This window comes from Hyla sarda, chromosome 2 (genome assembly GCF_029499605.1).
Source record: "Hyla sarda isolate aHylSar1 chromosome 2, aHylSar1.hap1, whole genome shotgun sequence".
Classification (NCBI taxonomy): Eukaryota; Metazoa; Chordata; class Amphibia; order Anura; family Hylidae; genus Hyla; species Hyla sarda.
The window spans coordinates 112,941,820-112,955,639 of NC_079190.1; the positions used below are offsets into that span (position 1 = coordinate 112,941,820).

Consider the following 13,820-nt stretch of genomic DNA (forward strand, 5'->3'; position numbering starts at 1 on the left):
CGAAATGGGGTCACATGTGTTTTTTTTTTGGCGTTTGTCAAAACCGCTGAAACAATCAGCCACCCTTGTGCAAATCACCTCAAATGTACATGGTGCACTCTCCCTTCTGGGCCTTGTTGTGCGCCCCCAGAGCACTTTGCGCCCACATATGGGGTATCTCCGTAGTCAGGAGAAATTGCATAACAAATTTTGGGGGATTTTTTCCCATTTACCTCTTGTCAAAAAGAAAAGTATAGGGCAACACCAGCATGTTAGTGTAAAAAATTTATTTTTTTACACTAACATGCTGGTGTAGACCCCAACTTCACCTTTTCATAAGGGGTGAAAGGAGAAAAAGCCTCACAAAATTTGTTAGGCAATTTCTCCCGAGTACGGCGATACCTCATATGTGGCCCTAAACTGTTGCCTTAAAATACGACAGGGCTCCAAAGTGAGAGCGCCATGTGCATTTAAGGCCTGAATTAGGCATTTGCATAGGGGTGGACATAGGGGTATTCTACGCCAGTGATTCACAAACAGGGTGCCTCCAGCTGTTGCAAAACTCCCAGCATGCCTGGACAGTCAATGGCTGTCCGGCAATACTGGGAGTTATTATTTTGCAACAGCTGGAGGCTCCGTTTTGGAAACAGTAGCGTACCAGATGTTTTTCATTTTTTGGGGGGAGGGGGGCTGTGTAGGGGTATGTGTATATGTAGTGTTTTTTACTTTTTATTTTATTTTGTGTTAGTGTAGTGTAGTGTTTTTTACTTTTTATTTTATTTTGTGTTAGTGTAGTGTAGTGTAGTGTTTTTAGGGTACAGTCACACAGGCGGGGGATTACAGCGAGTTTCCCGCTGCGAGTTTGAGCTGCCGCGCAAAATTTTCTGCATTGCAAACTTGCAGCCTGATACTCACTGTAAGCCCCCTGCCCATTTGAATGTACCCTGTACATTCACATGGGGGGAACCTCTGGCTGTTGCAAAACTGCAACTCCCATCATGCACGGTATATCAGTGCATGCTGGTAGTTATAGTTTTGCAACAGCTGGAAGCACACGGGTTGGGAAACACTGTGTTAGGAAACAGACAATGTTTCCCAACCAGTGTGCCTCCAGTTGTTGCAAAACCACAACTCCCAGCATGCCCAGACAGCCAAAGGGCATATTGGGAGTAATAGTTACGCAACAGCTGTAGGAGAACAGTTTGGGGACCACTGTATAGTGGTGTCCAAGCTGTAGCCCTCCAGATGTTGCAAAACTACAACTCCAAGCATTCTCAGGCATGCTGGAAGTAGTAGTTCGGCAACATATTTAGAGCCAGATGTTGCCGAACTACAACTCCCAGCATGCTTGGAGTTGTAGTTTTGCAACATCTGGAGGACTACAGTTTGCAGACCACTAATACAGTGGTTCCCAATCTGTACCCTTCCAGATGTTGCAAAACTACAACTCCCGTATGCCAAAACTGTCCAGGCATGCTGGGAGTTGTAGTTCTGCAACATCTAAAGGGCCAGATGTTACAGAACTACAACTCCCAGCATGCCTGGACAGTAAGGGCATGCTGAGGATGTGTAGTTTTGCAACATCTGGAAGGGCACAGTGGTCTCCAAACTGTGGACCTCCAGATGTTGCAAAACTGCAACTCCCAGCATGCCCAGACGCCAAGGGCTGTCTGGGCATGCTGGGAGTTCTAGTGTAAGGGGACCAGATGGAGCAGTCCAGATCGCTTTACGGCGGTCTGGACTGCTGCAAATGTCCCGCAATGCCGCCGAAGATCCACTCACCTGTCGCCACCGCCGCCGTCTCCGCCGCCGGGATACGGGTCTTCAGGGACGAGGTAAGTACCAGGGCCGGGCCCCAGCACTCCCCCGTCCCCCGCCGCATCCTCCGGTCTTCCTCCTGTTCTCTCTGGACTTCCCGGGGCCGGGCAGGGCGGGAGGAAGTAACCCCCCTGCGATTGGTCGGTTAGTTCTAACCGACGAATCGCAGGGGATAGGAGGAGGTGGCATGTTTGCCACCTCGCTCCTATACTTCAGCATGGTCCTGGCTGTCTGTGACAACCGGGATCATGCAAAATTACCGGGCGGTCGGGTCCCAGAGACCTGATCAGCCCGGTAACGCCGCAGATCGCAGGGGCGATTTCCCTCGCGATTTGCGATGATCGCCGACATGGGGGGCTGACATGGCCCCCCTCGCCGTTGGCCCTAGATTCCTCCTGAAGCATTTCAGCAGGCATCCGCTTCCGATCTCTGCCCAGCGCGCGGCAGGGACCGGAAAATGCCAGGATGTCCGGGGACATCCTTGGTCCTTAAAGCCCAGGGTGCCAGGAGGTCCCCGGACGTCCTTGGTCCTTAAGGGCTTAAAGGGGTAATCTGGTGGAATAAAACAATTTTAATCAACTGGTGCCAGAAAGTTAAACAGATTTATAAATTACTTTTATTAAAAAAAATCTTAATCCTTCCAGTACTTATCAGCTGCTGTATACTACAGAGGAGGTTCTTTTTTTTTTTAATTTCTATCTGACCACAGTGCTCTCTGCTGACACCTCTTTCCATGTCAGGAACTGTTCAGATCAGGAGAGATTTGCTATGGGGATTTTCTCCTGCTCTGGACAGTTCTTGGAAAGATTAAGATTTTTAAATAGAAGTAATTTACAAATCTGTTTCACTTTCTGGCACCAGATGAAGTTTTCCACAGGAGTACCCAACCTATATAACAAAGGGGATGCGGTACATCTAGAGGAAAAAAGGTTTGACCATCATCACAGATAGAGATTCTTTACTGTTGTTATCTGGAGTGTTCCTATATTAAACTATTGTGTGAAAGACCTTTGATATATCACAGTATATAATGTATTATATTGCTTGTATGTTTTTTTGGCTATACATTCAGAGGTTTCCTTTTTAATGTGTTTTAAAATTATTATTTTTTTTTTCTAGTTGGTGCGTTTTATATGCTCATCACATGAGACAATTGCATTTTATTGAAAGTATTTTTTTTAGTTACTGTATACTAGGATAAGTTTAATGTAGGAACACTCCAGGTACCAACAGATAAATATCCAGTAATCTGGTGGGGGGTAGCACTGTGCAATGATCCTGTTGTAGTGTGGATAAAGGTGAGCTCCATCATAATCAATTTGTATCTGGTGCAAGAGCAGTAAGACTATGGCACTCTCAATGTTGTGATGGTTGATTCAAGCTCTAGAGGGTTCTGGATACTTTTCTTGAAAAATATACTACAAGCTGTGAAAGTTGCACCTTACCCACATGTTATCGATAGTCAGTAATTCTTCTCTGTACAAATGACTCTGTGGAGCAACTGAGTCAAAACAATAAACCGCAGCTTGTACAGTCTGCCTGGCATCAAAGGGTCTAGTAAAGGGGACATTCTTATGTCTGCCAGTGCCTACTTCATCAGTCTACACAGTCTTGAGGTTTTCATACCGGAAGTTTATATTTCCTTCTCCTTTATTTACCATAAGTGAGAACAGCAGGGAGAGTTGTTATCAGTACCCCATGTATTTTAGTTAAGTAGAACGATTGAAAAAAGACACATGTCCATCAAGTTTAACCAGGGATTTTCCAAAGTCTTTGTTAAAGGGAACCAATCATGTGATTTTACTATATATACCACGTGGCAACGTGTTATATGTGGTATAATCTTCATCCTCACCATCCTCGGGGGACGTTTCTGCCTGCAGGTATAGTGGGGATATAAGATTCAAAAGTCTCCCCGCCGTCCCCCTAAGTAGTCCCCTGGAACTATACTTACCTAATCTCGGTCTTCTCCGCTGTAATCACATCCCCTTGGCGTGAGTGACAGCCCACGTCACCACTTTGCTCCCTAAGCAGATGGAGCAGAGTGATGAGGCAGGCCATGCCTGGACTGTCAATCACACCAAGGGTGTGTGATTACAGCTGAGAAGACCGGGATTAGGTTAGTATAGCTCCCCTCCCAGGGGACTACTTAGGTGTATGGCGGGAAGACTTTTTAAACTTATATCCTCACCATCCCTGCGGGCAAAAACATCCCTCAGAGATGGTGAAATTGAAAATTGTACTATATATAACACGTTGCCACACGTGATATATAGTAAGATCACATGATTGGTTCCCTTTAAGTGGTTTGTATGTTTGCTCTTGCCTCTTGGCCAATGTTTTGGAGGTTTAAAAACTAAAAAAAAGTCTCAATATACAGAGATATTTGAGAGATCTCAGTAAAGGAATAGATTTTTGACCCAATTCAGGGTTGGCTTTAGGATGTTGCAAATTTTCCCAAGGCTCCCATATTCTAGAGGGATCACTGGACTAAACTTCTAGAGTGGGGGAAAAAACACACAAGGCACTGCAATAGTCAAGCAGACTGTGCTTTTCATGCTACTTAGTGATTGTCAGAGACGTCAGCAACATATTTGCACTTTCTGTTGTATGACTTATAGTTGCATCTTATGCAGTCTTTCTATTATTCGCAATTATAATGTTAGCGCTTATATAATTGTGTACTAAAAGAGTTGCCAGCACCTAGTAATTGTTTTGTAACAAAACCAAGAGCAAATGACTTGAGCTATAGGCATATGTGGGAGGAACCCCAGGGAGGAACTGGAAGGTCCTTTGCTTAGTCCCTGCTCTCCCTCCTGTAGGAGATTTATCAAAACCTGACCAGAGGAAAAGTTGCTGAGTTGCCCATAGCAACCAATCAGATCGCTTTTTCAGAAATGAAAAAAGCGATCTGATTGGTTGCTATGGGCAACTCAGCAACTTTTCCTCTGTGATAAACCTCCCCCTTAGTGTCTATAGTATAGTGTAAAGTAACTCATTGAAGGCTGTCCTATTATGCAGAATTTCACACAAGGAGGTGAGTCAGAAGGGTCTCGATGTTCCACACGTCTAGAGCTCATCCAACGAGGATGTGATGAAGAACACTTGATAGACCCCAAAGGACTTGTTCAGTTTCTTAAAGATGCACCCTTAAGTGAAAGTGCTGATGAAGACACGGTCACACAACTAGCTCCACAGAAGGTCTACCTAAAGCTGCGCCCTGGTAAGACACAGATCAGTTATGTTGATTATGTAAGAACAAATAATCATATAACAATTAAAGCCTTTTATCTACAATGTATATGGGATTTCTAGTCTGGTTTTGTAACATGTGGTTGTATTTAATAAGAAAACTATGTACTTCTATTGTTAAATAGGCACTGTCACTTTAAGAAATTTTTGAAATGTTAAACAGAAATGGCAAAAGTTTTGATCAGTGAGTATTGATGTCACACTGCTGACTCAGCAATAGTGTGACATATTAGGCCCCAGAACCAAGAAGAAGACCGGCTCAGTAGGTTACACAGTCGCTCAGCCAATCACTGGCCGAGATGTCATACTGCTGCACCAAGTGATTAGCTGAGCTGCAGTCTGACGTGTCAACCACCCAGCACCAGGAATATGACTGTATCAGTGACCAGAGTGACGGAGTAGTGAGAGATAGAGATGAGCGAATTTTTGAAAAATTCGATTCGGTCCAAATCTATTTGTTGTGAATTTCTATTAAAAAAATTGCTATTTCTGGGCTACAGAGAGCCTCATTAGGGGTGTAAAAAACTTTGCCTTGTCATAACAGTCATAAGGGGAGAGGAAAAAAGAAAGAGGGAAGTTGCGCCCCTAGTGAAGTATGCTTAAGAATTTGAGTTTACACGTATTCAAGGTTAAACTCACCAGAAGGCGTTGCGCTCAGGGCACAACACCTAAAGAGCGTGGTATGGTACCAATTCCCAGGTCCGCAGCCTCAGTCCTCTGGTAGCAGGCACGCTGTCCCAGTGTAACGTAATAGCAGGTTTTTGTAGGCACTGGAACTCTGGATATTAAGAAGATCAGGAACACATCTGCATTCCTTTGAAAGGCTTTATTTGTGAATACATAGGCTACGCGTTTCTGGTCCGAAACGGACCCTTCGTCAGGCACACTCATAGGGAGTGTGGTGTGTTAGTGATATAATACTGTTATAATAGGGATCGCTATTAGAATCACTGTCGCAGAGCAGCACAATGACAGAGCCTGGAGGTGGCATCAGTATGAGGAGACCATATGGCGGCAGAATGACACAGCCTGGAGGAGGCGGAAGCATGAGGAGACCATATAGTGGCTGAGTGACAAAGGGTGGAGGTGGCGGCAGCAGGAGGAGACCATGTAGTGCCTGAATTACACAGCGTGGAGGTGACAGCAGCATAAGGAGACCATAAAGTGGCTGAATGATCCAGCCTGTAGGTGGCAACCGCCTGACGAGACGGCCTCACAATTGAAAAGATTAAAGATATTTTTTAACATATAAATTTAAGGTTTCAAATAGATGAACCTAAAAAGTTTTATATAATGTAACAGCAACATGAGGAGACCACATGGCGGCACGGTGACACAGCCTGGAGTTGGCAGCAGCATGAGGAGACCATAATCTGACAGAATGAAACAGCCTGGAGTTGGTGGCAGCAAGAGGAGACCATATAGTGGATGAATGACACAGCCTGGAGGTGGCGGAAGCATGACGATACCATATAGTGGCTGAATGACACAGCCTGGAGGTGGCGGAAGCATGAGGAGACCATATAGTGGCTGAATGACACAGCCTGGAAGTGGCAGAAGCATGAGTAGACCATATAGTGCCTGAATGATACAGTCTGGAGTTGGCGGCAGCAAGTGGAGACCATATAGTGTCTGAATGACACACCGAGGAAGTGGGGGGGAGCATAAGGAGACCATATAGTGGCTGAATGCCACAGCCTGGAGGTTGCGGAAGCATGAGGAGACCATATAGTGACTGAATGACACAGCCTGGAGTTGACGGCAGCATGAGGAGACCATATAGTGGCTGAATTACACAACCTGGAGTTGGTGGCAGAAAGATTTGACCATATGGTGGCAGAATGAGACAACCTGGAGCTGGCATAAGCATGAGTAAAACATATGGTGGCAGAATGAGACAGCCTGGAGCTGGCATCAGCATGAGGAGACGATATAGTGGCTGAATTACAAAGCCTGGAGTTGGCGGCAGCAAGAGGAGAACATATGGTGGCTGAATGAGACAGCCTGAAGCTGGCATCAGCATGAGGAGAACATATGGTGGCAGAATGAGACAGCCTGGAGCTGGCATCAGCTTGAGGAGAACATATGGTGGCAGAATGATACAGCCTGGAGTTGGCATTGGCTTGAGGAGAACATATGGTGGCAGAATGAGACAGTCTGGATCTGGCATCAGCATGAGGAGAGCATATGGTGGCAGAATGAGACAACCTGGAGCTGGCATCAGCATGAGGAGAACATGGTGGCAGAATGAGACAGCCTGGAGCTGGCATCAGCTTGAGGATAACATATGGTGGCAGAATGAGACAGCCTGGAGCTGGCATCAGCTTGAGGAGAAGGTGGGAGAAAGAAGGAGAACTTGGCATCAGATGTGTGGCATCAGGCGGGTGGCAGGATCAGAATAGTAGCTGAGGCAGGTAGGCAGAAGAAAACGGTCTCTTTTGTAAAAGTGTTAGTGTTCACAAGTAAGTATTGAGGATATGCATTATGTAAAACTTAACTTTTAATAATATTCTTAGGATAAAATATATGGACCCAATTTTGTTTTTATTTAACAAAAGGAAAGGTGCGCAAAAAACACCATGTGCCACCTACACCACCAGATATTGATGTGATGCAAAGACCTCTAAAAGGTGGAAGGGAACAACAAATGGTCCATTGTAACCGGTGGGTATGAAAATATCCCCTGTAAGGCCCTACTCTCGCACTATTAATTCCCTTCTTGGCAAGTGTTACTCGCCATAAAGAGGGTGGCCCCACACAGCTACCTCTCCCTATTTACACCTACAAACGCTGCCATTTCCCAGGGTTTTTAGTTGGAAATAGGGAGAGGTTCCTGTGTGGGGCCGCCCTTTTTAGGACGAGTAACACTTGCCTCCAAAAGGTGGAAGGGTAGAACGTATTGTCCATTGTAGCAGGTGGGGGTAAAAACTTCCCCTGTAAGGCCCTACTCTCGCACTATTAATTCCCTTCTTGGCAAGTGTTACTCGCCCTAAAAAGGGCAGCCCCACACAGGAACCTCTCCCTATTTTCAACTAAAAACCCTGGGAAATGGCAGTGTTTGCAGCAGGAAAGAGGGAGAGGTTCCTGTGTGGGGCCACCCTTTTTAGGGTGAGTAACACTTGCCAAAAAGGGAATTAATAGTGCGAGAGTAGGGCCTTAAAGGGGACGTTTTAACCCTCACCCGTTACAATGGACCATACGTTGTTCCCTTTCACCTTTTAGAGGTCTTTGCATCACAATACTTGGTGGTGTAGGTGGCACATGGTGTTTTTTGCACACCTTTCCTTTTCTTGGGGTCCATATATTTTATCCTAAGAAAAGCTAAGTTTTAGCTAATGCATATCCTCAATTCTTACTTGTGGTCTGGTGTGGAGAAATTTGTGTAACTGGGGAGCAGTACCTTAAATATGTTTTGCACTATCCATATTTGTGAAGTGTTGGTGTGGCACCATAGTTAATCTACTCTGATGCATCAGGCATTGGTGGGTGGAAATCCTGGCTGATCCATGCCTGATTCATCTTCACAAAGATCAGCCTCTCCACATTTTTCGTGGACAGATGAGTTCTCCTTGGGGTTACTATGGCCCCGACCCCGCACTAAACACCCGCTTTGATGGCACACTACTGGCCGGGCAGGACAGCTTTTCCAGGGCAAACTCTGCTAGTTGTGGCCGCAAATCAAGTTTGGCTGCCCAGAAGTCCAGCGGATCTTCAAAGTGTGTTGGCAAGGTCATGTGAAGGCATGCCACCACCTGCAGGTTCAGGTCCTGCTCCAGGTCTACCTGCTGCTGATGAGTTGCTTCACTATGCGGGTGAAGAAAGCTACTTATCAGGGACTGTAGACTCAGGTTGCTGCTGATTTAGCTGGTACTGCTCCTGCCTGCCACCCCACCCCTCCCCAGCGAATATAGCACTATATATTTGTAATTACGAATATTCGTTTTTTTTTCCTCCACAGTACACATCACAGTCATCATCCCTCTCTGCTTCCAGCTTGTGTGGTGTAAAGAAGGCTCTAATACTACTGTGTCAGACTGGCGTACGAATTTTTGCATATGCAAATTTTCGCATACGGTAATTTTTCGCATATGCGAATTTTCGTTTATCCAAATTTTTGCATATGCAAATTTTCGCATATGCTAAAATAAAACGCGAATATTACCAATATGCAAATTTAGCGAATATATGACGAATATTCGGCCACATATTCGCGAAATATCGCAAATTCAAATATGGCCTATGCCGCTTAACACTAGATACTACGCAAGCAAGTGAGTATGCATCGTGCCATTTGTGCAAGTGACTCGGAGGGACTCCCTGCCTCCATCTCCACTGCATACTGCCATGGTGTGTCTGGGTCCTCTGTCTCGTCTTCCTCATAACCTTCTAGCTCCCCTGGCTGCTCCTGCAGATGACTATAAAAACCGCCTATTTTGCAAAACCTAAACTGTGCTCCATTGTGCCCCCCCCTCCTCTTTGAGTTCAGCCCCCACAGGGCTCATGTGGCCGTGAGATGTAGCCATCGTTTCCCGCACGTGTTGTAGTAAAGGAAGCTGTGGAATGATGTTGTTCATCCCGTAATCCTGCAGACTGAGTAATAATGGGGCTTCCTCAAAGGGCCTGAGCAAACAGCAGCTGTCACATATGAGCTGCCACTGGTTGGCATTAAAGTTACACAGGGGAGTCCCACCAATCCGCTTGGATCATCGAGAAATCGGTGATGGCTTTTCGCTGTTCGTATAGTCGGTCCAACATATGGAGGGTGGAATTCCAACGTTGCAAATCAAACTATGTTGGGGGACACCGTTCTCAAGGAGGGTGTGCTTTGCGGTGTAAGAGTGGCTAAAGTGCATGTAAAGTTTTCTTCCCATTGTTAGGATGTCTTGCAGATGGGGGGAACACTTCTGGAACTGCTTGACAACCAGATTGAACACGTGTGCCATGCAGGGCGCATGTCTCAGGCTTCCTTGTCGCAGCACAGACAAGATGCTCTTCCCGTCGTCGGTCACCATGGTTCCCATTTCCAGTTTTCATGGAGTAAGCCATGATTCGATTTCTTGATGAATGACTTTTAGCAGTTCCTCCTCTGTGAGACTCCGTTCGCCAAGGCAAACCATGGGAAGAACAGCGTGACACTACAGGAACCAAATTTACCCAGTGGGCCATAAAGGATATTTATTGTCCCTGACCGTAGTTACAGCTCCACACGTCGTGCAGGGCTGGTACTGCCTTCTTCGCAAACAAATGTTGGCTTGGGACTCGGCACACTTGAAAAGGGAGGGACTGCAGCACCCGAAACTTGGACAAGAGCACATTCAGCTTCTGCGCCAATGGATGAGTGTCTCTTGGACATGGCTTTGCTGATGGATTGCTGGCGGAATGACTGACTAGAAGTAGGAGGAGCAGGAGCATCTGGAGCGACAGAAGATGGGCATGACAGACAGCTCCCTTCGGCTGAGGTGGCGGAGCCTTGGATGGCTGAAACAGGAAGCGGCATGCCACTGGGTGATGCATCAGGCTGGTCCACCGCATCGGAGCCACAGTTCTCCCAGGCCGCCTTATGGTGAAGCTGCATATGTTGACGCAGGGCCGTGGCGCCAACATTAGGACCCTGGCCACGCTTCACCTTCTGCCGACACATCTTGCATGTGGCCAGGTTAACATCCTCTGGATGCTTGATGAAAAACTGCCACACCACCGAGTAGCTGATTGTCCCCCCAACAGTTCGCACTGATTAACTGCTACTGCCGCCAACTCCAGTAACCCCTGTTCCACTACCTCCCGGGAAGGTAGGCTACCGCAAAGCAGGTGGTCTACCCAGGTCACGTTTGGCTCCAGACATTCCGCTTCTGCCACCATGTTGACTGCCAATCATGTTACCACCTTGCTGGCTCAGCTGCTGCCTCATGGGCAACCTGCAACTCTCTTCTCCTGATGATGATGAAGCCCCTTCTGCACTCGTCTCCAAAGTGCGATCGGCTTCATCATCATCGAGTTGTGTCTGCACATCACTGATGTCCTCCTCAGGTTCCTCAACAATGTCTGCTTCAGGAGCCTGAACGCTGGCAACACCACCTCCCATGCTACACTGCTCATCACTATTTGCCCACCTAGCGGAGGAAGCTGCAGATGTCTCCTCCACTTCTTGGCTGGGCACTAGCTGCTGACTGTCCTTTAGTAGATCATCCTCACTAAATAGTGGAGCTGAACCCACAGCATATGATACTTCTGTGGGGAGAGGGAACAGCATAGGACAGAGGCAATGGGAGGACAGGGACTGCTCCCGGGCCATGCCAACTGAGGGATGAGTCTGAGGAACCCACTGACTGAGTGCATATATGTTACACTTATGAGAGGAGGACAATACGCTCCACTACCCTTAAAACTGTATTAGATTACAGAAACAACGGTGTAGCTTTGGCTGGGCTTTCACAGTAACTAGGCCCAAATTAATTTAACAAGAATATATAAAAAGGACACCACGTAGGTGTATGTACAGTTTAAACTTATGGAAGGAGGACTATGCGCTCCACTACAAACTGTATAAGGCTACAGAAACAAGTGGGTAGCTTTGGCTGGCCTTTCACAGTAACTAGGCCAAAATTAGTTTTTCAGGAAGAAAAAAAAAAAACTACACCACGTAGGTATGCGTACAGTTTACACTTATTAGAGCTGGACAATATGCTCAGCTTAAAATGTATAAGGCTACAGAAACAAGGGTGTAGCTTTGGCTGGCCTTTCACAGTAACTAGGCCCAAATTAGTTTTTCAGGAAAAAAAATACACCCTGTAGGTGTATGTACAGTTTAAAATTATGAGAGGAGGACTCTGCGCTCCACTACAAACTGCATAAGGCTACAGAAACAAGGGTGTAGCTTTGCTAGCCTTTCTAAAATAAAAGTAAAAGCTTCCCAACTGCTCAGTGGGGCTGATCGGGACCACGGCAGTAAAAATGCGAGCCGAGGTCCTCTTACCTTCCTCCGGCGCGTCCCTTTGGCTATTGATTGCTCAAAGCCTGAGATGCAGGCTTGAGCAATCAACTGCCGATAACACTGATCAATGCAAAGCTATGGCTTTAAGATCAGTGTGTGCAGTGTTATAGCCCCCTATGGGAACTATAACACTGCAAAAAAAAAAGTGTGAAAAAAAAGTTAATGAATATAATTTAACCCTTTCCCTAATAAAAGTCCAAATCACCCCCTTTTTCCCATAAAAAACAAACATGTAAATAAAAATAAATATAAACATATGTGGTATCGCCGCGTGTGTAAATGTCTGAACTATAAAAATATATCATTAATTAAACCGCTCGGTCAATGACATACGTGCAAAAAAATTGCAAAATAATGTATTTTTGGTCACTTTTCATATCATGAAGAAATGAATAAAAAGCGATCTAAAAGTCCAATCAATACAAAAATGGTACCGCTAAAAACTTCAGATCACGGCGCAAAAACTGAGCCCTCATACTGCCCCATATATGGTAAAATAAAAAAGTTATAGGGGTCAGAAGATGCCAATTTTAAACGTATACATTTCGTGCATGTAGTTATGATTTTTCCAGAAGTACGACAAAACCAAACCTATATAAGTAGGGTATCATTTTAATCGTATGGACCTACAGAATAAAGATAAGGTGTCATTTTTACTGAAAAATTTACTGCGTAGAAACGGAAGCCCCCAAATTTTCAAAATGGCGTTTTTTCTTCAATTTTGTCGCACAATGATTTTTTTTCCGTTTTGCTGTAGATTTTTGGGTAAAATGACATGTCACTGCAATGTAAAATTGGTGGCACAAAAAACAAGCCATCATATGGATTTTTAGGTGCAAAATTGAAAGGGTTATGATTTTTAAAAGGTGAGGAGGAAAAAACGAAAGTGCAAAAAACCCGTGGTCCTTAAGGGGTGAAAACTGTTTAAGGCTACAGAAACAAGGGTGTAGCTTTGGCTGGCCTTTCATAGTAACCAGGGCCAAATTAGTTTTTCAGGAAAAAAAAACTACACCACGTAGGTGTATGTACAGTTTAAACTTATGAGAGGAGGACTATGCTCTCCACTACAAGCTATATAAGGCTAAAGAAACAAGTGTGTAGCTATGGCTGGCCTTTCACAGTAACTAGGCCAAAATTTGTTCTTCAGGAAAAGAAAATGTACACCACCTATGTACGCACAGTTTACACTTATGAGAGGACAATAAGCTCCGCTACGCAACGCAACCTGTATTAGGCACTGAAATCAGGTGACTATGGCTTTTCTTGCTCACCCTAACTGGCCCCTGTTAGCTTTACTGTTGTTGTACAACCAGCTGCAGCAGTACAGAATCACTGTGTAGTAGTGCCCAGTACAGTACTATTGGGCACTAATAGCAGGTGACAATGGCTTTTACTGCTCTGTCTAACTGGCCCCTTTAAGCTTTAGAGTTGCTGTACACCCCTCTGCAGCAGTGGAGTCGCTGTGTATTACACCCAAAAGTGTACTTTCTCTCTCTCTCTCTGTCAGTGCTTTTATGCAGTGATTTGGGCTTGTGGTGAATTGCTGCTGTAAAGCAGTTTTTTCTGTGCAACGCACACAATGCTCTATCTCTCCCTGCAATGAAACGATCTCTCTGAAATAAAACGCTGAAGTGACTGGCCGCAAGATGGCTGCTGATTATATAGGGCTCTGACATTGCAGGGGTGGCTGGCTGCTGATAGGCTGCATGCTGCATGTGATTCAGGGTCATCCTGCTTACCCGCCTTCCCAGAGTTCCTTGTCCCATGTCCTCACATGTGG

General features: G+C 45.6%; 1 protein-coding gene across 10 annotated transcripts in view; it reads left to right on the plus strand.

Annotated features, from left to right (window-relative positions):
- The window catches only part of ITGB7 (integrin subunit beta 7), a 181,177-nt gene that overhangs the window by 139,559 nt on the left and 27,798 nt on the right, over positions 1-13,820 (plus strand). For all 10 annotated transcript variants that reach the window (XM_056555302.1, XM_056555304.1, XM_056555307.1 and 7 more), the window contains one exon: positions 4,819-5,020. In XM_056555302.1, coding sequence (XP_056411277.1) covers positions 4,819-5,020 — 202 coding nt within the window. The remainder of the gene's footprint in view (positions 1-4,818; positions 5,021-13,820) is intronic.